Raw genomic sequence first — 26906 nt, 5'->3', positions numbered from 1 at the left:
TTTCCTATTCTCAAGATCATTAACAACCTTGAGTTTTTAGTTTCCTCTTGCCCGAACTCACTCGAGGGTGAGAAGGACTTTCTCTGGTGCCTCAACTTGCCTAGGGGTTACATCTCCTCCTCCCCCGGATGCACTGAGGGCTTTCAACTTGCCTCAATTTGCTTATGCAAAGCGGTCTTGTAATCTGCTCTTGCCTGTGCTCGCTCAGGGCGAGGAGAACTTTAAATCTCTTCTCGCCTACACCCGCTCGAGGCGAGGAGGTCTTAAAAAACTTTATCTTATACCTCCGATCGCCAGCTGGCGATGAGGGTTTTAGAACTATGTGCTTTAAAACTTTGCGCTGAATGCAGGCGATCTGAATTCGCCGTTGCTGTAAATTACGCAAGGGCAAAAAAGTTTCTTTCCGAAAACTTAAAAAACGATAAGCATGCAAACTTAATAACTTGGAAACTTTGATAAACTTCGAAACCTTCTTTATTGGGTGGCCTCGTTAAAAACCCTCCTTAGGAAAAAAGAGTGCCCCCTTGAAAAACTGTTCAAACTGAAACATCCTTAACTGTTCAAAATAATCGCTACTTACAATGTTTTAACTGTAATAAAACTTGAGATGGGTGGCGTTCCAAGTGCGAGGAATCGCCCCTCCTTCCAACGTCTCCAAGCGGTAGGCGCCGTTCCCGAGTGCTTCGGTTATTCTGAACGGTCCTGTCCACTTGGGCGACAATTTGTTCTCCATCTCATACTGGTGGGCCTTCCTCATCACCAGGTCACCATCTCTGAACTGCCTTGGTCTTATTCTAGAGTTGTACTTGCGTTCAACTCTTCTCTTTACTGCTTCAGCCTTGACCCGTGCTTCCTCCCTGACCTCATCCAGCAAATCCAAATTCCTTCTCCTTTCTTCGTTCGAGTCTTCCGCCACGAAGTTCTGGAATCTCAACGAGCTTTCTTGGATTTCGACTGGAATCATCGCATCGCATCCATACACTAAGCTAAACGGGGTTTCATGGGTTCCGATTGCTCAGTGGTATGATATGCCCACACTATGCGGGGAACTTCTTCAGCCCAAGACCCCTAGGCCTTTTCCAACCTCTTCTTCAAGCCTCTCAGCAGAACCCAATTAGCTGACTCCACTTGCCCATTCGTTTGCGGGTGCTCCACAGAAGCAAACACCTCTTGTGTTCCGATGTCCTCGCACAGCTTCTTCAACAGGTGACTTGCAAACTGAGTCCCATTATCTGATACCAAACGCTTGGGCACACCAAAACGACACACAATATTCTTCCACACGAAACTCTGGATTTTGTGCGCGGTGATCTGGGCTACTGGTTCTGCTTCAATCCACTTCGTGAAGTACTCAATCGCAACAACCAAATACTTCATTTGCCTGATCGCCAACGAGAAGGGTCCCAGAATATCGATTCCCCACGTGTGGAACGACCAGGGGCTGTAGCGATACGAATCGAGACAGGGCGGCCATCCGACTCGTGAGCTGCTGCACCTCCTTTACAGTGGCAGGACTCCTCATCGCCAGAATGGCGGCACATTTGTCGGGGTTTGCCTCGATTCCCCTCTCCGACAAGAGGAAACCCATAAATTTTCCTGCCTCTACGCCGAAAATACACTTCTCAGGATTTAGTTTCAGCTTGTACCTGACTCTTGTGGTGAACAACTCTTCTAGGTCAGTGACGTGCCTACTATTTTCCAGGGATGTTACGACCATGTCGTCAACGTACACTTGCACATTCTTTCCAAGCATAGGGGCGAGTACCTTGTCCATTAGCCTCTGGTACGTGGCCCCGCATTCTTCAGCCCGAAGGGCATCACTTTGTAGCAGTAGCACGACCTTTCTGTCATGAAAGCAGTCTTTTTCTCATCCATGGGATGCATCTTAATCTGGTTGTATCCTGAGAAGGCATCCAAGAAGCTGAGCAACTTACACCCTGACGCACTGTCTACCAGGGCATCTATACTTGGCAAAGGATAAGAATTCTTTGGGTAGGCTTTATTCAGATCCGTGAAGTCAACACACATCCGCCATTTCCCGCTGCTCTTCTTGACCAGAACGACGTTAGCGAGCCATTCTGGATATTGGATCTCTCTGATATGGCCTGCTGCCAGGAGTTTCTACGTCTCGTCCTTGATCGCCTGCCTCTTCTCTTCATTGAACTTTCTCCTTCTCTGGCGGATTGGCCTGACTTGGGGATCCATAGCTAAACGATGGCACAAGAAATAGGGGTCAATCCCCGGCATGTCAGAAGCAGACCATGCAAATGCATCCAGATGTCTACTTATAACCCGGGCGGTTTGGTCTTGTGTCTCGCTGTCTAAGGTTTTCCTCAGTTTAAACGTCTTGCCGTTGATCTTCTTCTCAAGCCATTCCTCCACCGGCTGAGGCCTCTTCTCGTTGGCGATCAGCGCCCTCGCGATACCTGACTCCCTGGCGTTCTCGGGGCAGCTTCTCTCTTCCTCCACCCGAGCGACGCTCCCGGACCTCACCTCAATATCCTCCAATGGCACATCGGGCACATCGCCCTCGACGGCCACCTCCAACGCCATATCCACCTCTCACCGGCTTTCTCGCTCAGGTTCCACGCCAGGGGGCGGCGTCGTGGATACGTGGCATACAGATCTCTTGTTCTTGAGGCTATTTTCATAGCACTTCTTCACCTCCTTTTGGTCAGAACGAATGGCGATGATCATCCCTTCCATTGATGGTAGCTTGACCTTCATGTTCCTTGTTGAAGGCACAGCTCCTGTCCTGTTGAGTGTTGGCCTATCCAACAGGATGTTGTATGCCGACGGAGCGTTTACGACGAGATACCTTATCTTCTCTGTGCGCGAGGCCAGACCGTCTGTGAACGTCGTCCTTAACTCAATATACCCCCTAACCTCCACCTGGTCCCCGACGAAACCGTACTGGCAGCCCCCGTATGGCCTCAGCTGGTCGGGGGATAATTGTAACTTCTCAAAAGTCGGCCAAAACATCACATCTGCCGAACTTCCTTGATCGACCAACACTCGATGAACAATCTTTCCTGCCGTGATGAGCGAGATTACGATAGGGTCATTGTCGTGAGGCACGACATCCCTAAGGTCGTCCTTGGTGAACGTGATGTCCACGTCGGGCAAGTGGTCTTCAAAAACCTCCACTGACATCACAGACCTTGCGTACTTCTTTCGCTGTGATGCGGTGCACCTGCCACCCGAGAATCCACCAGCAATGGTGTGGATCTCGCCGTGAATGGGTACCTCGTGCTGCTGTCCCTCGCCACCCGCTGGTGGGGAGCCCGATGACTGGCCCGCTTGCTTCTCCAACAAGTAATCCTTCAAGAACCCACATTTGACCAACTCGGCGAGTTGATACCCCAAAGACAAACACGAGTTGAGAGAGTGGCCAAAGCTCTTGTGGAACTCACACCATGCGTCTGGTTTTGGTCCCAACACCTTGTCTGTTGTTTTCGCAGGCACTTTGAGCCTGGCAGCGATATTTAGGATGGCGATCAGGTCCACCAACCCCATCACGAATTCATACCTTGGCGGGCGATTAGCCTCTCTAGGCTTCCCCGGTCCCTTCCCCTTACCTTTCTTTGGGTCATAAGGATGGCGCATCCTCTAATCCCTCTTCCTCGCCGCCGCCTCCATCACCCTCTGCGCCTGGATCCTTGTCTGAGCACGTGGCTTAGCTGGGGCCACATTTCCCCTCTTCTCGGAGACTTCGCTCTCAGCGGCGATGTGGGCCACAGCGCGTCGTCGGATTTCAGCTAACGTGGCGGGGTGACATCTGATAAGCGACTCACTAAAGGGCCCAGACAAAACACCCTTTTTGAAGGCATGTACAAACATCTCTTCATCTTTACCTGGCAAGCGGACTATTTGAGCTCCGAATCTGTTCAAGAAATCCTTCAGGGACTCCCCCTGGTACTGCCTCACGTCGAACAAATCATAAGACACCAACGGCGGTGCCTTGTTCACTATGTACTGCTCAACGAACATCTTGGAAACTGCTGAAACGTGGTAATGTGGCCAGTAGGCAAACTGACGAACCAGTCCAGTGTTGTTCCACTGAGTGTGCTCATGAACACCTTAAAGTAGACCGCGTCCGCCCCCCCGAGAGCATCATCTGAGTGTGAAACGCCGTGAGATGAGCCTCAGGGTCTTGCACTCCGGTGAAAGACGCCTTCACCACCACCGTATTTGCAGAGACCACCAAGTCCATGATCTCCTGAGAAAATGGCATGGGAAAGCTACGCGGTAGGGATGGGGGTGCAGATCTGTCCCCAACCGCACACTCCTCCCGTTCCTGAAGAGCTTTATGCAGCTCTTTGTTGATCCTGTTGAGCTCTTCATTCTTAGCTTGTGAGGCCACCAGTGCCTTGTGCATTTTTTCTTGCTCAGAACGTGATGCAGCTACGTTATCCTACAACGTCCTCATCATATCCATCACCTGCGTCATAGACACAACATCCTCATCTGTTGACGGCGCGACTGAACTGGACCGCGTTGTCCTCATCCTTTCTCAGCAAGCTCAGCAACGCAAAGAAACTCCGAACGAACAGTAAAACTTCGAAAACCGACTGCGACAACAAGCAGTCGAATAGAAAACACCAAAACTTCGACAAACTCGAACTGTGGTTGGGAATCACCTTTTATACGGCCCCACGGTGGGCGCCAGATGTTCTTGCCGGTTGACCTAGCGCAAAAGCGTTGCCTCGTCACGATCCTCCTCTCCAGTTTGACACCACGTGCTCTTCAAGTCCACACCACGGATAGTCTCTCTGAGAACCTGAAAACACAAGATGGCGCTTCTGTGGCCGGTGGCGCTCTGATGCTCAAGTCAGTAACAAGAACACCCAAAAACTTAGAGAAAACTGTGCTCTGTAGAACCGTACTAAAGTGCACTCAACTCTAGCAAATCAGCCGTAGTGAAAACGTACCTCTGCAAATTCTGTTAAGTTTACCTTTATAACTAGGTTTTTTCTCTCTCTAGGCAGTTACGCTTGGGACGCGTTGCTCGCATCCAACCCTACACGTGTCGCCATCTAGGCCGGGGTAGCAGGTAGCACCCAGCCCTACACGCGTCATCATCTGAGCTAAGGTAACTTGAGCGTCATTTCTATACTGTATCCAACCCTACACGTGTCATCTGGGTTGGAGTGACAGGTAGCATCCAACCCTACACGTGTCGTCATCTAGGTTGAGGTAACTTGAATATTATCTCCGTGTAGTGACCAGTCGCGACCAAGTCTCCTATTCGAGGAGTAATTCCTAGCATGTACTACGCTGTGAAACACCACATGACAAGGCGAGCAACGGATGCAACAAAGTGCATCTGTTATATCGCTTGTCGTGAGTGCCACCCTTCTTATTGCTACGCCATACATGTTCTAGCTGGGGAAACCTTGCCACCAACGAATGTCCACTCTGGGAGTCCTGTCGCCGATGAGCAGGGTGTTCCCCCCAGCTTACCCGACCTTCATGCCCCACGTTGGCGCAACAACCATCTTACTGACTTACTCGCTTGAAACTACTCTTTTGTGCTTCCAACAGCTTTAACTAAGTTTACCGGGAGATCCGACAATGTGCCCCCTTGTGGCGATGTCAGACCACCCGATCCTCCATTCTCTAATACGTCGATGTCATATAATCCCGGCGACAACCGACTATGCACATTGAGGCACGCCACTTCCACGGGTCGACGACTATGCTCACTTCTGAATCATTCGTCTCTCTCTTGTCCACGTACTCTGCCGAACACGCCCCACATGGTCACGTGCTAGACACGTCATCACACCCGATGACCTGGTCGGTACAGGTTTAGTATAGGGTGTTTAGAATCTTTGTAAGATCTTTCCTAGTTCCTTGTACAAGCTTGCTCAAATCTGTTTTGTATAAAGAAAAGTGTTTTTCTAAGCAAAGAGAAAAACAACCAGTTGAATTATCGAAATAATCGGTTGTTTGTCACTTGGCTTGTTTAAAGGTTTTAAAACTATTTTTGACTTGGTTAAGTAACTGCCTAACCAATTCAATTGGCTAAAATGTCTTTTCAACTGGTTGATTGTGACATTTCATAACAGCTTTTTGAAAACCTGTTAATCTGTTTTAGATATGAATCAAAACTGTTTTGGCTAATAAATGTTGCCTAGAACGACTAGTTTTGTGTGCTATAAATATAGCCTTTCTTTCAAAACAAAATACAGAAGTTTTATATTAAACATAGTGAGATTGAGTTTGAGATTGATTTGAAAGAAGTTTTTCAAAAGTTTTGCAAGAATGTTGTTTAGCTGTGCACTGGTTCAAGGTCTGATCATAGGAGGTTTCTGATTCCTGTAAACTCAGGTGTAATCTGTTACTTTCATGATTCTTGTATTTGATCTTTCATAAACTTGTAAGTGTGTGTGAAATCCTATAAAGTCAGAGGTTGTTCTGGCTAGAGGTGTGTGTTTGCAAAGAGGGTGAGTGGTTCTTGTGGTTTCAAGATCACCTCTTTGTGGTTGTGTATGTTGTAATTTGTGAGTGATTACTAGTGAAACCCAGTGGTTGTTCTTAGAACTGGATGTAGCTCAAGGTTGAGTGAACCATTATAAAATTGGTTGAGTAAATCTCTCTTTCTCTCTCTCTCTCTCACTCCTTATAACTGTTTGTTTTAATTCTATTTTTGCTGCTACTATAAGCAACCGATTGAAATTCTGCAAACAGTTTCTTAATCATTGTTTGATTGCTTTCTTTGATTGCTTTATCTGTGAATTGTGTTAAAGCTTCATTCCTATTCAATCTTTGCGAAAATCTTTGATAAACAATTCACCCCTCTCTTGTTTAAGCCATTAATTCTTACAATTGGCATCAAGAGCTAGGTTTTTGAAAAATGTTCAAGTTCTGTTTTTCTGAAAACTGTTTTACATGGCTGACAAGTTGTCTTTTGGGGAAGGTGCTTCCATAAACAGACCACCACTGTTTTGTGGTGTAAATTACCAGTTTTGGAAGGTAAGGATGAAGATCTTTATGCATTCCACAGATAAGGGTATTTGGGAAACAATTGAAAATGGTCCCTTTATACCTCAAGTTAAAAGGGATGAGGTTTTAATTGATAAACCTTCATTTGAATGGACTGGGGCTGAAAGCAAGAAAGCAAGAAAGCAAAGTTTGACTGGATTGCTAAAAATATAATAACCTCTGCCTTGAGTTGTGATGAACTTTTCAGGGTATCACAATGTAGTTCAGCAAAGGAGATGTGGGACATTCTTGAAGGCACACATGAAGGAACAAATAATGTCAAGAGGGTCAGGAAGCATGCTCTTATCCAAGAGTGTGAGCTTTTCGGTATGCAGAAAGGGGAGACCATATGTCATGTGCAGAAACAATTCTCTCATATAGTGAATCATTTGATGAGCCTTGGGAACTCCTTTAAGAAAGAGAAGCTAAAGATCAAGATCTTGAAATGTCTTGATAGAACATGGCAGCCAAAGGTCACTGCCATTTCAGAATCAAAGGACTTGACATCAATGACAACTGCTTCTTTGTTTGGTAAGCTAAGGGAGCATGAGCTTGAGATGAATAGGTTGGTTGTCCAAGAGAGTGAAGACAAACACAACAAAGGCATTGCACTCAAAGCTTGCAATCATAAAAAACAACAAGACTCAAGTGAGAGTGATGAAGATACCATGAGTCTGTTGTCAAGAAAGTTTAGCAAGTTCTTGAAGAAGAATAAAAACCAAGCTTAAAAAAAGTACAACTCTAAAAAGGCTAATGATTTTAACCTTAACAAGTACACTTGCTATGGCTGTGGTGAACAGGGTCATATCAAAGCAGAATGCCCCAACAATGAAAGCAAGGATAGAGCAGATTTCAAAAGTGAGAAAAAGGGAAAAGGCATGAAGGCATATGTTGCATGGGATGATAATGAGGTATCCTCCTCTAGCTCTTCTGATGATGAAGAAGCAAACCTGTGCCTGAAAGCATCTGTATCCAACAACATGAGTTCATCTTCTTCAATCAAAGGTAACAATTATTACCAATTACTTGAAGCTTTCAATGAAACTCATGAAGAAGCTAACCGATTGGCTCTTTCTCATAACCGGTTGAAAGGTTTAAACAACTAGCTTGAAAATAGAGTCAAGTCACTGGAAGAAGAGTTGGAAAAGTGTAAAGAAGATTTTGAAAACCTTGATTTGATTTACAAAAACTCTAATTGCAGTTGTGACTCAAATTTTTGTGAAAATCTTGAAAGAAAGATTCATTATCTTTTGAAAACCATGGATAAACTTACAACTGGAAAATCCAACTTTGAAGATGTTCTTGCATCTCAAAATTGTGTTTTTGGAAAAGATGATTTAGGTTTTTATCCACAAAGCAAAGGAAATGGAATTTCAAAACCTTTTTCTTTAGTGCCAGAAAAACAACCGACTAAAAGATCGATTCAATCGGTATTTACGTGTTTCTACTACATCAAGAAAGGCCATTCAGTTAGATTCTGCAAGTTTCGCAAATCTCTTGTTCCTAAAGGTATTTTTAAATGGATTCCTAGATGTTTTGATGGTTCCAAGGATAAGTCTAACACAAAAGTTCTCAAGTTCTTTAAGGGATCAAATCTTGTGATTTAACAAGTTTTGTTTTGCAGATTTTTTACTCCACTTGAAGGGTCAGTAAAGTCAGGATCTCAAGAAGATTTGTTATGCAAGAAACTGCTTTTGTCCTGATGTTATGTACTACTTACATATGTGTACTTTAAATCTGAAAAATAACTCTTTGTATTGTTGAACATTTGTTTCTAAATTCAATTATGAATTTTTCACTATGCCTGTACTTGGATTATGATTAGTTTGTATTCCTTCTGTTTTTATACAAATCTATGTGCCTTATAAACTTGAATGTTTGCATATAGCATGGCTGTTAAAAGAATATGTTTTTCTCAAATTTTTTCAATCAGTGCAGAAATTCAACCGATTGTTTCTTCGAAACAACCGATTGTTTTCACTCTGTCAGCACTGGTCAAATTTGTTTTTGATTCAAAGTGCTTCAATATGTTTTTATGTTCAAACCAAGTGATGTTTATGGAGAACAATGTCTTAATTACATCTTTGAATACCAAATATCTCTGTAATAACTGCTCTTTATGAATCAGATTCCTCTTAATCTTGGAAATTAAAACTGCTTTTAAAGGTTGGTCAAATCAGCATGTGATTTTATGTACTCTCTGTTATGACTGACACAAATTGCTTTATGGTTCAAATTTGATTCTCTTTTCTATTTTGAAAATAACCCAATTAATGCCAACTTTGACCAAAGGTTATGGCTATATATGTGATGCAATTAAGCTGTTATTTTCACATAGAACAATCTGTTTTTCCTCATTTTTCTCTCTGCTCTTAGTCTTTTATGCAGTGAGCTTGCTCTTCCCTGATCTGAGCTATGGCTGCAAATCCTCCATCTGCTAAAAGGATGAAAACAAGAGCTCTAAGGAGTGGTGGGAAGCTGTAAGGGTGGTTCTCAGAAGAGTCAGAACTCATCAATAAATACCTACATGAAACAAGTAGAAAAATTGTCAACACACCCAAGCTTGTGATGTGATTCCAATAGCCACATAGAACAAGATTCTTGACACTTTGAGGAATCACCTTGAGCTGGAAAATATAGAGGCACTTTCTTAGAAGTTGGATCATGGTTCTAAAATCAAGAACTCACCAATAACAAGTACCAAATCCCAAACTCATTTGGATGAACCAAATATTGTCAAATTGAATCAACAAAGGAAAATAAAAAGAAGAGACCGAACAGAATTGAATTAAAAACAAAAGTACCGAACAGAATTAAGAACAAACAGAAAATAGGTGCTGGAAAATTAGAGGAACCGAAACAATAACAACTCAAAACTCAAGGCAACATGAACAAATTGAAGAAGAAGAAAGGAAGGAGAAGAGAATGCTCATGAAGATGGAAGATAGGTTGGATGATCACGCCACTAGAAGTATGGATGCTCCTAGATGAGTGTGCAAGCCGCCACTTGAGGAAACCATGGTCCTTCAAGATAAGACTAGAGTAGAAGCTCAAAAGCTCTCCAAATGCTCACTCCAATTTTGAGTATAGTTTCTTTAGATGAATTCAAATCTGAATTTTACAAGGAAGGCACCTCTATTTATAGCCTAAGGTGCTGAAAAAGAAAGCTAAAACAATTCAAAATTCCCTCCCAAAACCATCTAGAACCGACGCTAAAATGCAAAGCAAGGAAGGTGTGATCCTTTCCTTCACTTTGGCACCCCCTATTCTACTCCTACACCTATCTACTAATACACCCCCCTAAAGCTCCTAACTAAAACCTAAAAGATGCTATAACAAAAGAGGTTTCTAAGGTTTCCCTCTAAGCACCTTCAACTAAAGACACTACAAAAAGAGAAAATAAATGTCCTCTAGCTCCCAAGGCTTTGAACATGCTTCTTGTAATCCTTTGAGGTGGACTTTGACCTCCATGGGCGTCCTCCATTTGTGCCTCCACCTCTTCTTGAGCTTGATGAGTGGCCTCCATGTTCTCTTGGGCTTGATCTCCATCAGCTTGTCTCCTTCACTTGGATGAAGCAAAAAAATTTGACTGCTGTGAGAAGCCTTCTCAAGGAGCAAAGATAGAAAAGATTTTTGAGCTCACTGGAAACATCTATCCAGACTTGGTAAAGGTATTTTATACTAACCTTCAATTCAATGGTGACACACTTATCTCTCATGTGAAGGGAGTAGACATGGTTATCACCAATGATGTGTGGGTTGCCATAACTGGGCTGAAGTTCTCTGGAGTGAGGATTAACAAGGGAAACCTAGGGGTGGTAGAAGAGTTCAACAAGATGCAATTCTACGAGAATTGTCTTAAGAATCCACTTTCAAAAGTAATAAACTTTTCTGTTGGAGGGCTAAAACTTGATGAAAGGCTCATAGCCTTTACTGTGTCATGGATCATCACACCAAAGGGAAGCAATCACTCCACTCTCTCCGAGGAAGACCTGCTATTGATCTACTTCATCATGAACAAAGTGAAGCTTAATTGGATTCACATCATCAAGGATTATATGCAAAAATCCACAAGGTTAAGTGACTTCCACTATCCCTATGCAATTTTAATCTCTAAATTTCTACACTATTTTGAAGTAGATATTGAAGAAGAGCTGGCTGAAATTTTCAAGCCTTCAAGTGAGATTAATAGTGGATCCCTAAGAAAAATGGGATTTACTAAGATTGGTGGGAGATGTGTTAGCAAAGAAGGTGACCAAGCTGGTTCTAGTGGAACCAATGATTGTGATGAACCTGAAGCTGCTGCAACTCAAGAGGAACCTACTGTTGAGACTCATGAGGCTGGTCCTAGTGATGGTTACATGGGAGAAAGGATGACTTCAATGTCTCCTTTTGAAAGGTTAATGATAAACTACATGGACACATTTGCTGAAAATAAGAGGAATCTCCATGATTTGTATGAGTCAAGGTTCAACCATATGGATTCACGTTTCTCAAACCTGGATGAAAAGATAGAAGAGATTCAGAATCAACTTCAGGAGCTACAGTTTGAGAGGGATAACAATCCTTCATTTTAAATTGTTGGTTTAAGTTTTTGAACAATTTTTCTCTTTTTTTATGTTGTTTTTTATCCTTCCTTTTGTCTATTTGTGAAGACAAATAGGGGGGAAGTGTTTGGGATATGTAATGTTCTTATAATCTGCATTTATTTCTACTTTTGAACATTGCTATAACTGGTTTATGTTTGAAATTTAAAACACTGATAAAACTCTGATACAAAATTTCAACCAGTTATTCCTGCGAAATAACCGATTGTTTCTCTGTGCTGCACCTTTGTATGTTTGACTGGTTTCTAACATTGATTTGGTTAATGTTTCTCTTTGGAAATCACCTAGTGGGAACTGGTTTGTGGTGCTTGTTTGATTGGAATAGATTATCCTGTATGTCTATGTTTGCTTATGAATGCAGGTTATACAAATTTTAAACAAGAACATTTCAAAAAGCATCCCAAGGATTTTCTCCATCTAATAGGGGGAGATTGTTGAACATGGGAGCTTTGATGTTTTCAAATCCATGATGAAGCATGAAGCTATGCTACTCTTTGATTTGGATTTAGTCCAGGGTGTTTAAAATCTTTGTAAGATCATTCCTAGTTCCTTGCACAAGCTTGCTCAAATATGTTTTGTATAAAGAAAAGTGTTTTTCTAAGCAAAAAGAAAAACAACCGGTTGAATTATCGAAATAATTGGTTGTTTGTCACTTGGCCTGTTTAAAGGTTTTAAAACTGTTTTTGACTTGGTTAAGTAACTGCCTAACCATTTCAACCGGTTAAAACGTCTTTTCAACCGGTTGATTGTGACATTTCATAACAGCTTTTTGAAAACCTGTTAATCTGTTTTAGATGTGAATCAAAACTGTTTTGGCTAAAAAATGTTGCCTAGAACGGCTAGTTTTGTGTGCTATAGATATAGCCTTTCTTTAAAAAAAAAATAAATACAGAAGTTTTATATCAAACATAGTGAGATTAAGATTGATTTGAAAGAAGTTTTTCAAAAGTTTTGCAAGATTGTTGTGTTGAAGTTAAAATCAGAAGGATATGTTACCTACAGAGATAACAATTGTGGGAGAATTTTTGGGATAGGTGATATAGGAGAATTTATCACTCCTAATGGAGATAACAACTAGGGAAGGATCAACAACTAACAAGGATGTTCTGTATATTCAAGATTTGAAACACAATCTTCTCAGCATTAGTCAACTTTGTGACAAAGGATACAAAGTAAATATTTTATTTGAAAGCTATCAAATTTGCAATGAAGACACCGGTAAGGTTGTCTTCACAGGTAAAAGGTTCAGCAACATCTATTTCCTTGATATTCATCATAATGTGTCTATAAACGAGTGTCTTATTTCAAAAGATTTTGAAGCTTGGTTGTGGCATAGGATACTTGCTCAATTCATACTGACCTCTTGAGCAAGTTAAAATCTAAAGATATTGTTTATAAGTTGCCAAATATAAAATTTGAAAATAAAAAAATCTGTGATGCATGATAAAAAGGAAAACAAACTAGATCTTCTTTTAAGCTCAAAGATGTTGTTACTTATAATAAACCTTTAGACATCTTGAATATGGATTTGTTTGGTCCTTTTAGAACTATTAGTCTTGATGCAAACTTTTATGCTTTGTATTGTTGATGACTTCTCAAGATTTACTTGGACATTATTCATTGCTTAAAAAAATGATACTTTTGATTTGTTTTAAAAAAACTTGCTAAGGTGTTGCAGAATGAAAACAATTGTAGCATAAAGTCCATTAGGAGTGATCATGGGGAAGAGTTCCAAAATGAAAGGTTTAATATGTTGTATGAAAAATATGGGACTACACATAGTTTTTCTACTCCTAGGACTCCACAACAGAATGGGTTAGTTGAGAGGAAGAATAGATCCCTAGAAGAGCTTGCTTAGACTATGTTGAATGAATCTAACCTTCCTAAGTGTTTTTGGGTTGATGCTATATATATATTGTTGCATATGTTTTAAATAGAACTCTTATTAGGCCAATTTTAAAGAGAACACCATATGAATTGTATAAGGGAAGAAAGCTTAATATAAGTCACCTTAGAGTGTTTGGTTGTAAATGTTTTGTTTTGAATAATGAAAAAGATAATCTTAGAAAGTTTGATTCAAAATCTAATGAAGGAATCTTTCTTGGTTATGCTTTAAATGGACATGCATATAGAGTTTATAATAAAAGGCTTTTAACTGTTGAAGAATCTATGCATGTTGGGTTTGATGAGACTAACAATTATATGCTTAAGCCTGTTGAAGATGATCTTGAACCATGTGATTTATGAACAACACTCTAGAAAAATCAATCGATTGATATAGAAATAACATTAAATTTCTGCTAAAGAACAAGTTGTTAATCTTGATTTGCCCAAAGAAATGAGGACTCCTAGGGACTTGACAATGGACAATATTATTGGAAATATTGAGAAATGTGTCTCAACTAGAAAGTCACTTAATAACTTTTGTGAAGCAATGGCATTTGTTTCACAAGTAGAGCCAACGAATGTGACTAAGACATTACAAGACGAAAAATGGATTATATAGTTATGCAGGAAGAATTGAATCAGTTCACCAAAAATGAAGTGTGGTCTTTGTTTCCAAGAACAACTAACATGAATATCATTGGCACTAAGTGGGTCTTCAGAAACAAGATGGATGCATTTGGTGCTATCACAAGGAACAAGGAAAGGCTTGTTGCAAAGGGTTACAATCAAAAGAAAGACATTGACTATCATGAAACCTATGCTCTTATAGCAAGTTGGAAGCTATCAAACTTTTGTTAACTTTTGCATGCATGAGTGATTTAAAATTATTCCAAATGGATGTGAAGTTTGTTTTTCTGAATGTCTATATCAATGAAGATGTATTTGTATCACAACCACCTGGGTTTGAAGACCACATTTTTCCAAATCACGTCTACAAGTTCAAAAAAGCCTTGTCTGGACTGAGGCAAGCACCTAGGCAATGGTATTAAAGGCTAAGCAATTTTTTTCTATCTCAAGGGTATGAAAGAGGCATGACAGATAAGACTCTCTTCATTAAGAAAAAAAAAAAGGATGACATTATTCTAGTACAAGTCTATGTAGATGACATCATCTTCAATTCAATTAATGGAGCTTTGTGTGAAGCATTTGTGAATGCCATGAAAAGTGATTTTGAAATGTCTATGATAGGAGACCTCAACTATTTCCTAGGACTTAAAGTGAAACAATTAAAGGATGAAAATTTTAGCTATCAAACCAAGTAGTGTAAGGATTTGCTGAAAAAACTTGAAATGAAAAAAATGCAAATCAGTGAGCACTCCAATGTCAACAAGTTGTCACCTAGATCAGGATTTTGTTGGAAAGTTAGTTAATCAAACCAAGTATAGAGGGTTGATTTGCCCACTCTTATACCTAACTACAAGTAGACCAGACATTATGTTTGTTGTGTACATGTGTGCACGATTTCAATCAGCTCCAAAGGGGTCACATTTCAATGCTGCCAAGAGAATTTTGAAGTATCTGCAGGGAACTAAAGCAGTTGGTTTGTGGTATCCTTGCAATGTTTCTTTAAATTTGATTGGTTGTTCCGACTCAGATTTTGCAAGTTGTATGGTAGATAGGAAAATTACAAATGGAACTTGTCATCTACTTAGATCAAGTTTAATCTCATGGCATTGTAAGAAGCATACATGTATGACTTTGACAACAACAAAAGTTGAGTACATAGTTGCAGGGAATTGTTGTGCATAGACCTTATGGTTGAAGCAACATCTAAGTGATTTTAGGATAATCTTGAATAAAATTCCTTTATTCTATGGTAATACTAGTGTTATAAACTTGACTAAAAATTCTATCATGCATTCATGCACAAAGTATATTGAGATTAGACACTATTTTCTTCGTGGACATATTTCAAATGACAATTGTGAAATAAAATTCATTGGAACATAAAAACAAATTAGTTGATTTGTTCACTAAACCATTTGCACGAGATAAGATGAATTATCTTAGAACTGAATTAAGCATAATTAGCTTAAGCAACGATTCTTAATGAAAAATTAATTGATTAAAATAATTGTCAATTGATTCTTTTTTTCATGACCTAGTTAATTCGTTTTCTTCTATTTTGTTTTGTATTTCTGTAATTGTTGGTAGCAGTTTCTTGACGTATCTTTCTACTGCAACAAGGGGTTGTAGTGTGGTGTTTTTGGTTCTGGTAGTGTTGCAATAACAAGTTGTAATTCTTTTGTAAAGAAATTGTTTTTGGTTTAGTGAAATTCACCTTGGTGTGAGGTGGGATTGAATATAGCTCGATTATGAGTGAACCAATATAAAATTCTTGGTGTCTTTTTCTATGTTCCTTAATCTCTGCGTTATAAATCTGCATAGAAATTTGTCCTGGTATAATCAATTTGTTATTTTACAAAAATAATCTATTGTTTTTGTTCTTTGCAAACTTGAACTAATTACCTGTAAAAACTGAAATAAATGTGATAATTATTTCTGGTTATTACATTGAATATTAGTTTATTTTGTTGCAATCTGTACTAATTACTGATTAACAAAATTAATTGAATCAAAACCAGTTTAATAAGTTTTCATTGATTATGATACAATCAATTGTTTTCTTAAAGAACTGATTGATTTTCCTGAAATATGTAACTATCATAATGGGTAAATTCTATGAGTGCAAAAATAGTTTCACTTCAAAACGCAAAAACCCAAGGCACACATGGCTTGAAAACACGACGTGATTGGAAAAAATTGAAAAAACAAGACATTAAATGCCACAATGATGACATATCGTCATGATTATAAATTACTTAAATAAATTAAACTCGTCATTACCTGTATGAATCTCTCATTCAATGTTACCATTGCTCATTTAAAAAACAAGTAAATGAAATCACTTTCTTTTTTCGGCATATTTATAGTCGTACAAACATCAACTTATACACAGGTTATAATTGAAAACTCATTTATCCTTCAAATTTGATCTACCTGTATCTCTTCTCGAATTTTGAGTTTGTTATATACCTGCCTACAATTAAAGAAAGATATATTTCTTGTTCGTTATAATACATTTAATTCAATAATAATTGAGCAGTTAAACAGCTACATTATGATCTCGTAATAACAATTTTAATGCTTCATCAACAATCTATAGAACAAAGACCTATAAATACAAGATGACCTTTTGGAAGTACTAACTTAACTCTTTATACTCTTTTATACAAGTGGACATCCCTTATCTTCTAGTGATCGTTCAACACTACATCATCCCTCCAAAATAAGTCTTCTATCCTATCTTAGAATTCTTCTTATCCATTCTCCATAAAAACAATATTTTTTATTTATTATAATAAAATAAATAATTAATATAATATTATTCTAATAAAAATAAAAAATAATTTTTTTTAATGAGATCAATTATATTTTTGGCTGAAGTGTATTTTATTTTCCTCGTGATTAAACGACGAAACTGGAGGAATTTGCCAGAACCTGAAAATGAAATCAATGTTTGTAAGTTGATACTGAAACAGATCGGACAAGGTGAATATATTCCAGTCAATGTCTCGAGGAATCCCACGTACTTTCATTTTGCATCTCTTGCATTCGATGAATTCGAGGTTATATTCGATTCACTCATTTCATTTGGCCACTTGTGAAAGCGTTCCTTATCATTTTGGGATCATTTTCTGCACCCACTTTGCATACGTTAAAAGCTACGTGTCGAATGATTAGTGCATAAAAACTCTACAACTTATTAGCTCTTTTCACATTCTAAATTTTTGTGTTGTTCTTATAGTATGTGATTCCAGGAGAATATTTTCTTTTCCCACAAGGAAAATATAACCATAAAAAAAATATACATTGGAATCTTATAATTTTTTGGTAATACTATTGGATCATATAATAGAACTTAGTCCAATTAATTTTTCAAAACTCATGCACACAAGCAGTGTGCTAAAGCTAGAGTAGGAATACAATCACCAATAGACAATATAATTTTAAGTGAAAAATAAATTACAATATTTCCTAATAAAAAATAATTTTACTTAAGAACAGAAATCAAATTATGAATCCTTTAAAAATGGCTAACTGCTATGAACTTTCATTTGTGACTTAGATGTAATGACAATTATTTAACCAACAAACTTCAAAATAATAAGATTTCTTAGTTGAAACAAATTATTACTACATTAACAATAACACAAACTACATAATTAAATTTTAAGACAGCGAACTAAACACAATCTATTTAATTACAAGAAATCAATACTTAAAAAAATAAATATATTTTTTTATCATATATTTAATTGAATTTAGATATGTAGAAGAAAAACTGAAATTAAGCAAAGAATATAACACAAAGAAAAATTGGAATGCAGTCATTTGAAGGCTGTTAGAAAACCTTAAATAAAGATAGAAGAAGGCTACTGAGGATAAACAAAATGCATTCAATTTCTTGAATAGTTATTGAGGTAGGGTATTTACATAAACTTGCTTATAATGGTGAATTTTTACACCGAGAAAATGTTCTTTTTAGAATATATGTATTCCTATTACATATTACTTAAATACAACTTAATAATAAATACAACTTAATAATACTTAAATAATAGATATTTATAATATATTATGTATTGAGGAAAATTGTTAAAACTGTTACGACAGTTCGTTTTGTAGTTAGGCAGTTACGTTACTCACACCTAACAATATGGCACATATAAGAAAGAATGTGACCAAAACTATTACAATTACACTTTATTGGGTGTATCTATTTAAGTTCATAGGTGTATAAATATCTCAAATAGATCTTATCTCATTATTCATTTACTCATACAAAATTATTATTTGCATTCTTACTAACTTGAACGTCGAAGAATCTTCTGCAAGTGCATCATCACGCGCACAGTGGAACAACTTGAAGATTCTTATCATTCGGTGGAACAACTCGAGGATTCTTACAATAGATAGATACATCTCGAAAGAAGGATAACTCATCCTCGATAAAAACACAACTCATATTAATTTTTTCATTGACTATTTGAATTTGAGAATCCTATCATCTATTTTTGGAAAGATTATAAGTTTTCTTTTTTAATTTATTGAGTTTGAATTTTTAACCTTTTCTTTCATCAACCAACTTCTCTTAAATATATATCGTGTTTTTCACAATATATATTATTATCCAAATTATCAAGATCTTTTTACTTGAATATATATCTTTAACATAATTTCTAGAGCTTATTTCTCCTTTAACACAGATTAAAAATTATGATTATTTTCAAATAAATTGATAAAAAACTGAAAATGAATAAAAAAATGATAATTGATTGATATTAATTTTTTTGAATAAAAAAAATTTGTTTTCAAAATCGAGCAATTTGGGTTTAGTTAGCAATTTTACGTTTCAAAACCGAGCCAAAGAGAACTCAACTTAAATCAACTATTCAAATATTATTATATTACATGAGATTCAAATCTAGTATGTATATTACAATATATATATCCAACATAATTAAAAAATAAATAATTACTTTTGTTTTATATTTTTCTTTCTTATATAAAAATGTAAAACCCCTTGTAATTTTATATTTTATTTTAGTTCCTTTGTTAATAATTTTTTTAATATTTTTAGCGTTTAATTCTATAAACAATATTGAAGAAAAAAATAATTATAAAAATAAAAGTTATTATAATATAATATTATACTGTCATATAAAAAAATATAAGACTAAACATATATAAGAATAAAAAATTATAAAATAAAACCGATTCCAACCGAATTACAAAAACTAAATTGATTTGATTTGAATTTTTAGTATTTAAACTGATGTATACCCCATATACTTTTATATTTAGTTCAGATATATTTTGATGTGTTTTATGAGAAGAAATAAAGCATAAATATTTCTAACACACTTTATACATATATACAAGTTTTTAAATAGAGCATACATAAAAAAAATAAATGAACCAAGAAGCATATTTGGTTCCATTTATTATAGATATAGGTTTCTGATGCTACCCAACTAGCCTAGCGATTTATTTGGTATATGATGAGTTTAAGTTGAAAAGGCACGCATGGTGATTCCAAAACCCAAGGTAGTGTAGTTAGTATTTTATTTTTTTCTATAATATGAAGTTTTTTTTTTTTTTTTTTTGCTTAATATAACCTCCTTCCACCAGAGCCAGATTCCCTCTGAATGTTGAAATAGACAGCCGCAACGGGCAATCCGAGGTTATAAAGTTCAGCAAATTCTTTAGTGTTGAAATTCTGGCGCCATCCTGGTGCATACACCGTCTCCCTGCCCAGTTGGCGGAACAACACAAACACGATACGATGAATCCCCATCATAGGTCGTGGACTCTCGTACGTTACAACCTCGTGACCTGTGCAAATATCATCTCGTTATAATCATATGTTTTAAAAATTATTAAGAAAATAATAATTATTAAATTATATATAATTAATTTAATAATAATAAAATCTTATGATTAGTTGATATTACTTAATTTTTTATTGAAATTTTGATAGAGAAAGTATCTTATCCTAATATATATTTCTTATATACAAAATGATGTATGAAAATAAAATAATAAAAATTTATTTATTTTTTTATCATCTTCTTCTATACAATTTTCTTATAAGACTCATGATATCATACATTAAATATAATTAAAAAATAAATATATTTAATTTTATAATTATATTAATTAAATCATAGTTATAAACTTATTGTAATATGAAGTAGCATTTTTCATATTTTAGTTTTTTTTATAAAAAAATAAAACAATATATTTCAGCTTAGATATTAATAAGTGATATATGTAAGGTCCTACTAGCTCCTGTGAAAGACCTAAATAACCTACGGGTGGATAAAAATTCGTCTGCGTTTTTTTTTTAAACGCTAATGTTGTGTCCCTTTCCCTATCTTCCAATAATAATAAATATAACCAATGAAGAGAGTGTTGATTTAAATTACGTGTCGTTTTCAGATGGATGAGATATTATAAGAAAGATAAAACGCGTGAGAGCGAAGGGAAGAAACATTCACCACTCTTACTGGTAAGCTCTGGTTTTGAACAGCTGATTGGTGATAGAAGGAGAATTATATTTTTCTTTTTTTCCAGCAAGGTCGGGTTCACTAAATTTGGTAGATTCAAAGTTTCTGATTTCATGAGAAGGATTTGAAGATTGCAGATCCTGGTAGAAGGTTGATGAGGGTGTGGTGGTAAAGCTGTTTAGTTTACTGAATTATATGTGTTACTGAGGAATCATCAAACACATGAATCAACTTGTGTAAAGTTGTTCTAACTTAATCACAAGTCTTGGGTTTGAATTATGAATACTAGGAATAAAACTAAGGTGAGTTTAGTCACTCACAGTAACCCTATTTGACTCTAACTCAGTTTTAGTCAAGATGTTTGGAGTGGAATTTAAGCATATCTGATTCTTCTTCTACCACTTCACTTATCAATTTTTGTTAAACCAGTTGCATCAACAGGCTATGAAGCTTTTTTTTGAATGATGTTCTGTTCTGATCTATAGACCCCTGCTATGAAGGTTTTACTGTTATCTTGTCAAGTGATCTGCATAGATGGCCAACAAAAGGTAATCTATTCAATATGAATATTCTCCTTCAGAAAGAACACTTGCTTTGTGTTATATCTTGAATAGAATAATCTTCTATCTTTTCTGACATGATTATGCACTTTAAGAATTCGATGCTATATGGTTCAATGCTTTTAGGTTTCGTAGTGTAATTGGCTAATTTGGATTCTCCAACAACTGTATATTCTGAATCATACCAGCCAAAAACATGTTTTTATTTAATACTTTTAAGTTGTAAAAATGACTTAAATGTAGATATCTCTATCATTTTTTTTTTTCACTTTTAGTATCCTCCTAATTTGAATTTATCTTAATTATATATATGCAACTACCTATTTGACATAACATAATATTTAAGGATGTTTTTCTTTATGAGCAAAGAATATTTAAGGATGGTTGTTGATGTTAAGATATGCATATGCATGTCATAGTATGTGTTCAATAATATCCAATCACTTTTTCACTTTCACTATATATATATTATCTGAAGCTCTATGAATTTATACCTGGCGTATGAAACATTTCAAAATTATATTAGTGTTTCATAATATGTTAGACCAAAATGAATTCAACACTCCTTTAGATCAAATTCAATTCAAAGGCAAACCATATATACGATGAAACCAATTAAAATTATTTATATAATTATAATACTGAAGATTTAATTCTTATCCAAATCATTAATATCTTTCCATTAATCAGTCTTTTTCATTCTAATATAATTAAATAAAGATACCCTAAACCTGAAACAATAGGTATAAATACTAACTAAAGAAATAAAAATATGAATAAAAATAATGTTTATTGTATTTAAAACGTAAGAAAATGTTCATATGTACTACTTTGGACCACATATATTCTGATGAACTTGGACATCACTGATATTAAGGAAACTATACGTACTACTCTTAACGACAAAAGATAAACTTTTGAGTGAGATAAAAGTTGATGGACCCTTTATAGAATATCCAAATTTTATTTCCCATTCAGCCTACCCTGTAAAATTATTCTCATTAGTGTAGGCTTCTTATCATATTAATTACCTACATTTTTATTCCAAAATTAGGTGAAACGAGTTTAGGAATACAGAGTTCATGAAATATCCAATATCTTCTAAAAATAATTAATATTTTGAAATTTTCAGTTCCTTATTACTCGAGTAACTTAAAAAAGAAATCATAAATCACAAATACACTTAAGAAAACATTAATTTTGTTATGAATATACACATACATAAAATTCATTAAGTTTAAGTAAAAAATAAGGGTTTGAATATGTTTAAGCCAGAACACAGACACTTTTAGGTTAATAAAATGGACGAATATGATACATACCGAAACTAGGTCCCGTTGTTGCAGGAATATCAGTCACCAGCCTGAAATACATTGGAGAGAGAGAGACAAAGGTAGTAAAGTATTGGAACATTAAGCTAGCAAAATTCATAAATGTATAGTTCAGTTCTTGTAGACGAAGATTCATGTATTTTTTGCTCACCAATGGAGGTATTCTCTCAAATTAGGGTCACTTGGACTAGGTGCATCGGGATCAACTGCGATCTGTTAATGAAAGAAATCAATGAAATGAACATACGATCTGTTACTGATCATTGAAATTAAAGAAACTAACATCGATTTAGGTAGATACTGCTATATCAATGTAAAACCTATTGGTCCCAGATTGCAATTAGAGTCCTAATACTGCATTGAAATCATCACTCATTTTATTTCTAAGGTTTATTTTAAATTACATTAATAATATTTATTTTGAAGAACTTGAAGAATTTTATACACATCACATATATACTGCACAGTAGGTTTCACTTGAAATAGTCTTTTGAACTTCTATAGACAGATAAACATGCAACAAGTGTTAGATGACATTATGAACCAGAAATAATAATTTCATATTTTGAGAAAATTATTTATTTAGTTATTGAATTTATAATCTGTATCGTATAAATTAACTAAGACAAAGAGATACAAATAATGTGTATAAAAACTCTATTATTTTAAAAAGAACAAAGCATTCAAAGGTAAAAACTGTTTGACTAATTACACCCAACAAAGAAATCATTTTACAAATACGAAAAAGCTGAAGTTAGGTGAAAGTAAAATCATATTTGCACTGAGTGGCAAACAGAATGAACTGAAGATGGTGATGAAAAAGAAGAGAAGGAGTAATGAATTACCAAGGTGTAGAAGTTCCTGAGGTCATCTCCACCGATATTTATTCTTGGTTGGTTGACAACTTGTGAGGGTTTGAATTCACATCCATTGCTGACATCTCTGTTACTGTAGGTGACCCTCATGGGAATGGAACACTCAAAGGGTTCCAACACATCCCCTATCACACGACCAACAACCAGAGGGTCCCTACTTCCTCCAGCCATGATCAATCAGGAAAATGGACACTCTTTTCCTCAAATTAAGAATACCACTTGCTTTGTTATGAGACAAGCTACGGGGTCGACTCTATTTATACTCGAGTCAATACCTTTTGAAGGCACGTCGTTTCGCTTTCGACATAACTAAAAAATCTTCGCCCTACACTCAAGAAAAAATAAAGGTGAGTTTGTTCGGGACCCGCATAAGTTTTGAGGGCTTGGTTTTCTTATTCTCCCCTCGTGGACCAGTTTTATGGGAAAATTCCATTTCAGTTTACTACGGATCACTTTTCACTCTCTCTTTTACTTTGTTCTTCAAATGCTTACTGTTACTGCAGGTTCGTTCATGATATGCATCAAGCAAAATCTCTTATTCAATATCTAAGATATGGTGAGTGTCATATGAGAGAGAAAACGCTTTAAGAAAAGAATATTCAAGTTATTACTTAACACCTCCCCTCCTCCACTTATGGGTGGAGGTGCTACAACATTGAGTTTATTTTGAACAGTACAAAAGGTAAAATCCGATATAGGTTTGGTTAACTGATCCGCAAGTTGAACCTTCTTTGGCTAGATGGTGTCTTTTACAAAATGAAGATCAAGAGCAAAACATTTATGGAGTGTGAATCTGAATAGGATTCACACTTACTAGTGACGGATATCTCAATATCCAACTTTGATGTTTGTAACTTAAGTGTTTGGTAGTTTAGTTTCTATTTTATGTGTCTTGATTTATCTTTTGTCTCAAGAAATGATGATGAAATCCAAGAAAAAAATATTTTTTAACTGGTTTTAAATTGTTTTTTTAGAGTCGGTTTTTCAATCTGTTATCTTTTAAATCAATTGATTGAAATACTTAAAAGTGTTTAGATTTTTCTAAAATATCCCTACAAGAAAAAAGAGTTTTAACGGAGGTACATATAATCCTATAAATTGATTTAATTAATGCAGGTTTTTTTAATCTTTGTTAAGTTTCAAAGATTTATTTTAAAACCTAAAACAAAATAATAGAGTTTTTTTTAACCTTCGTTAAATTCCAAAGGTTTATTTTAAAGCTTCAGCAAAAGAACAAAAATTTGTTTAACCTTCGTTAAATTTCAAAGGTTCATTTTTAAACCTTAGCAAAATAATGGAGGTTTTTTTAACCTTTGTTAAATTTCAAAGGTTTATCTTAAAACCTCAGGAAAAACAACGGAGGTTTTTTTTAACCTTTGTTAAATTCCAAAGGTTTATACTAAAACCTCAACAAAATAATGGAGGTTTTTTTTAACTTTCAGTAATTTCCAAAGATTTATTCTACAATTTCAATAAATTAACGGATGTCTTTTTAACCTTTTTTAAGTTTCAAAGATTTATTCTAAAACCTCAAAAAAATAACGGAGATTTTTTTAACCTTCGTTAAATTCTAAAGATTTATTGTAGAATCTCAATAAAACACTCCAGATTTTTCAAACTTCAATGAATAAATATAATTAAATCTATTTATAAATCAATAATTAAAAACTATATAGTTTTAATATATTTCATAACTAAATTCTCTAAAATTTTGAAAGTGTAACTTTAAACTACAAATAAGTTTTCTAAAGTTTCAAAATTTTATTTTAAAAACTCACCAAAATAACCTTGGATAATTAGAATTTCAACAACTAATCTAGGATAATAAGTATTTCAACAGTATTTGCATATTTCTTATGATTGATGGTAGTTGACTTATATAATTTCTAGTTTTTTTGTTACGAGTTCATACTTTAAAAAACTTGACTTATTTTTTTTAGCTTTTGATGTACGTATATTTTATGTGTAATTTTAGTTTTAGTTATAATTATTAATATTTAATTCTCATAATTTTGAAATATTTCAAATTAATGCCTTTATTTAAAAATGCATTCAATAATTAATTCACTGTGAAATTGAGAAGTGATTAAGTTAATTTCTCCTTGCAATATGCTCTTGCAATCTTTGAAGCCCTCGTAGCCAAGAACACACATGGCTTTGAAGCCCACATCTAACAGATAATACAATTATTTAGGATATATAAAGCAGTGATAAACACTAGTAGTTGTCGAGCTAGGTAAAAGTGGCTTGTGACCTGGGACAGTAAGGTGATGGTGCCTAGTTTAGTGTTTCTTATCCTTAGCTATAATAAACATAAGTGTGGCTGAAAAATTGTGATTCCTTGCTCGGACTGTCGGCGGCGGCCATTGAGTCTGTGCCAGAGAGCAATGTGTCTACGGTGGAAGAGAGAAGTCAGGAGGATCCATAGAAATGGTGGAAAATGAGGTTGAAGGTTATTATAGACGACAAGTCATTTTACAGAAATTTTTAAATCTATGGTATTTTACAGAGGTTCTTAAACTCAGTATTTTAGGAAGGTTTTGAAACCCATGGCATTTTACGGAGGTTCTTAAACCCATGGTATTTAACAAGGGCTCTGATAGACTTTTCCTGAGGTTTAAAAAAACCCCGAGGAACGCGTTCCTCAAGGATGGTTTAAAAAGGGAAACTGCAACCCTGTAAATGAATTAATAGAGGTTTTAACCCTGGATAATGCAAAAACAAAAATAGTCTTTGAAAGATCTTTAAGATTTCTTGAAGAAAAACTTTCATCATCTAGGTTGAGGTCAAACATATTTCATTGTTGTTGTGAATTTGAGGAATCCTGTTGTATTTCTTGATTCACTCTTCAGGTTAATTCGTTCCCTTGTATACTACAATGTATTTTTTTGTTAGATTGGGGCTGAGATAGGGTTTTTGTGTGTTTCACGGCTGTGACAAGGTGTAGCAGTTGGTGGTTTAGATTCTTGTAGTGTTCAAGAACTGTTTTGTATTTCTTGTAAAGAAATTTTATTGTTTTTAGTGAAATCCACCATGGTGTGAGGTAGAACTGGATGTAGCTCTATTGTGAGTGAACTAGTATAAAATTTTGGTGTCTTTCATATGTTCTTTATATCTGCTTTATAAAATGTTTGCATAATAATTTGTACTGGTATAATCAATTAGATGTTTTCAAAAATCAATTTGTTGTTTTTGTTTTCTGCAGGCTTGTTTTGATTCTTTGTAATAACTAAAACTATTGTGATAATTAATATTGATTGTTACATTGAATATTGATATATTTTATATAATTTGTATTTATTACTGATTAACAATATTAATTTAACAATTTATAGTTTAATAAGTCTTCATTAATTCTGATATAATCAAATATTTTATTAAAGCATTTATTGACACTTTTGAATTTTGTACCTATCATATAATCTGCAAAATCTCTTTCCAGATCATAAAAAGATTCCGTTAATTCCAAATAACCTGTTGAAATTATTCCAAATATTTGTTTCTTTTAAAACAAATTTAGATCTTT

At 35.4% G+C, this 26906-nt stretch overlaps 2 protein-coding genes and 1 long non-coding RNA gene across 4 annotated transcripts; 1 reads left to right on the top strand and 2 right to left on the bottom strand.

Annotated features, from left to right (window-relative positions):
- Positions 1 to 2562: 2562 nt before the first annotated feature.
- Positions 2563 to 3606, bottom strand: LOC137838308 (uncharacterized). The gene has a single exon (XM_068647557.1). The coding sequence runs from the start codon at positions 3604 to 3606 to the stop codon at positions 2563 to 2565; it is 1044 nt and encodes a 347-aa protein (XP_068503658.1).
- Positions 3607 to 19455: 15849 nt separating this feature from the next.
- Positions 19456 to 23611, bottom strand: LOC137837301 (protein VERNALIZATION 3-like). Its single transcript, XM_068646269.1, has 4 exons — positions 23351 to 23611; positions 22657 to 22718; positions 22497 to 22537; positions 19456 to 19940 (listed from the first exon to the last, which is right to left on the bottom strand). The coding sequence occupies exons 1-4, from the start codon at positions 23549 to 23551 to the stop codon at positions 19714 to 19716; spliced, it is 531 nt and encodes a 176-aa protein (XP_068502370.1). The 5' UTR covers positions 23552 to 23611; the 3' UTR covers positions 19456 to 19713.
- Positions 20577 to 24274, top strand: LOC137837302 (uncharacterized). Of its 2 annotated transcripts, XR_011085410.1 has the most exons (3): positions 20577 to 21162; positions 23460 to 23727; positions 23884 to 24274. It is a non-coding gene; the product is annotated as an uncharacterized lncRNA (long non-coding RNA). The 2 variants fall into 2 exon arrangements; XR_011085409.1 differs by having other exon boundaries at positions 23460 to 24274.
- Positions 24275 to 26906: the final 2632 nt, after the last annotated feature.

This window comes from Phaseolus vulgaris, chromosome 4, assembly GCF_000499845.2.
Source record: "Phaseolus vulgaris cultivar G19833 chromosome 4, P. vulgaris v2.0, whole genome shotgun sequence".
Taxonomy (NCBI): Eukaryota; Viridiplantae; Streptophyta; class Magnoliopsida; order Fabales; family Fabaceae; genus Phaseolus; species Phaseolus vulgaris.
The sequence above is the reverse complement of the archived record's forward strand: the minus strand, read 5'-3'. Positions and strand labels throughout refer to the sequence as shown.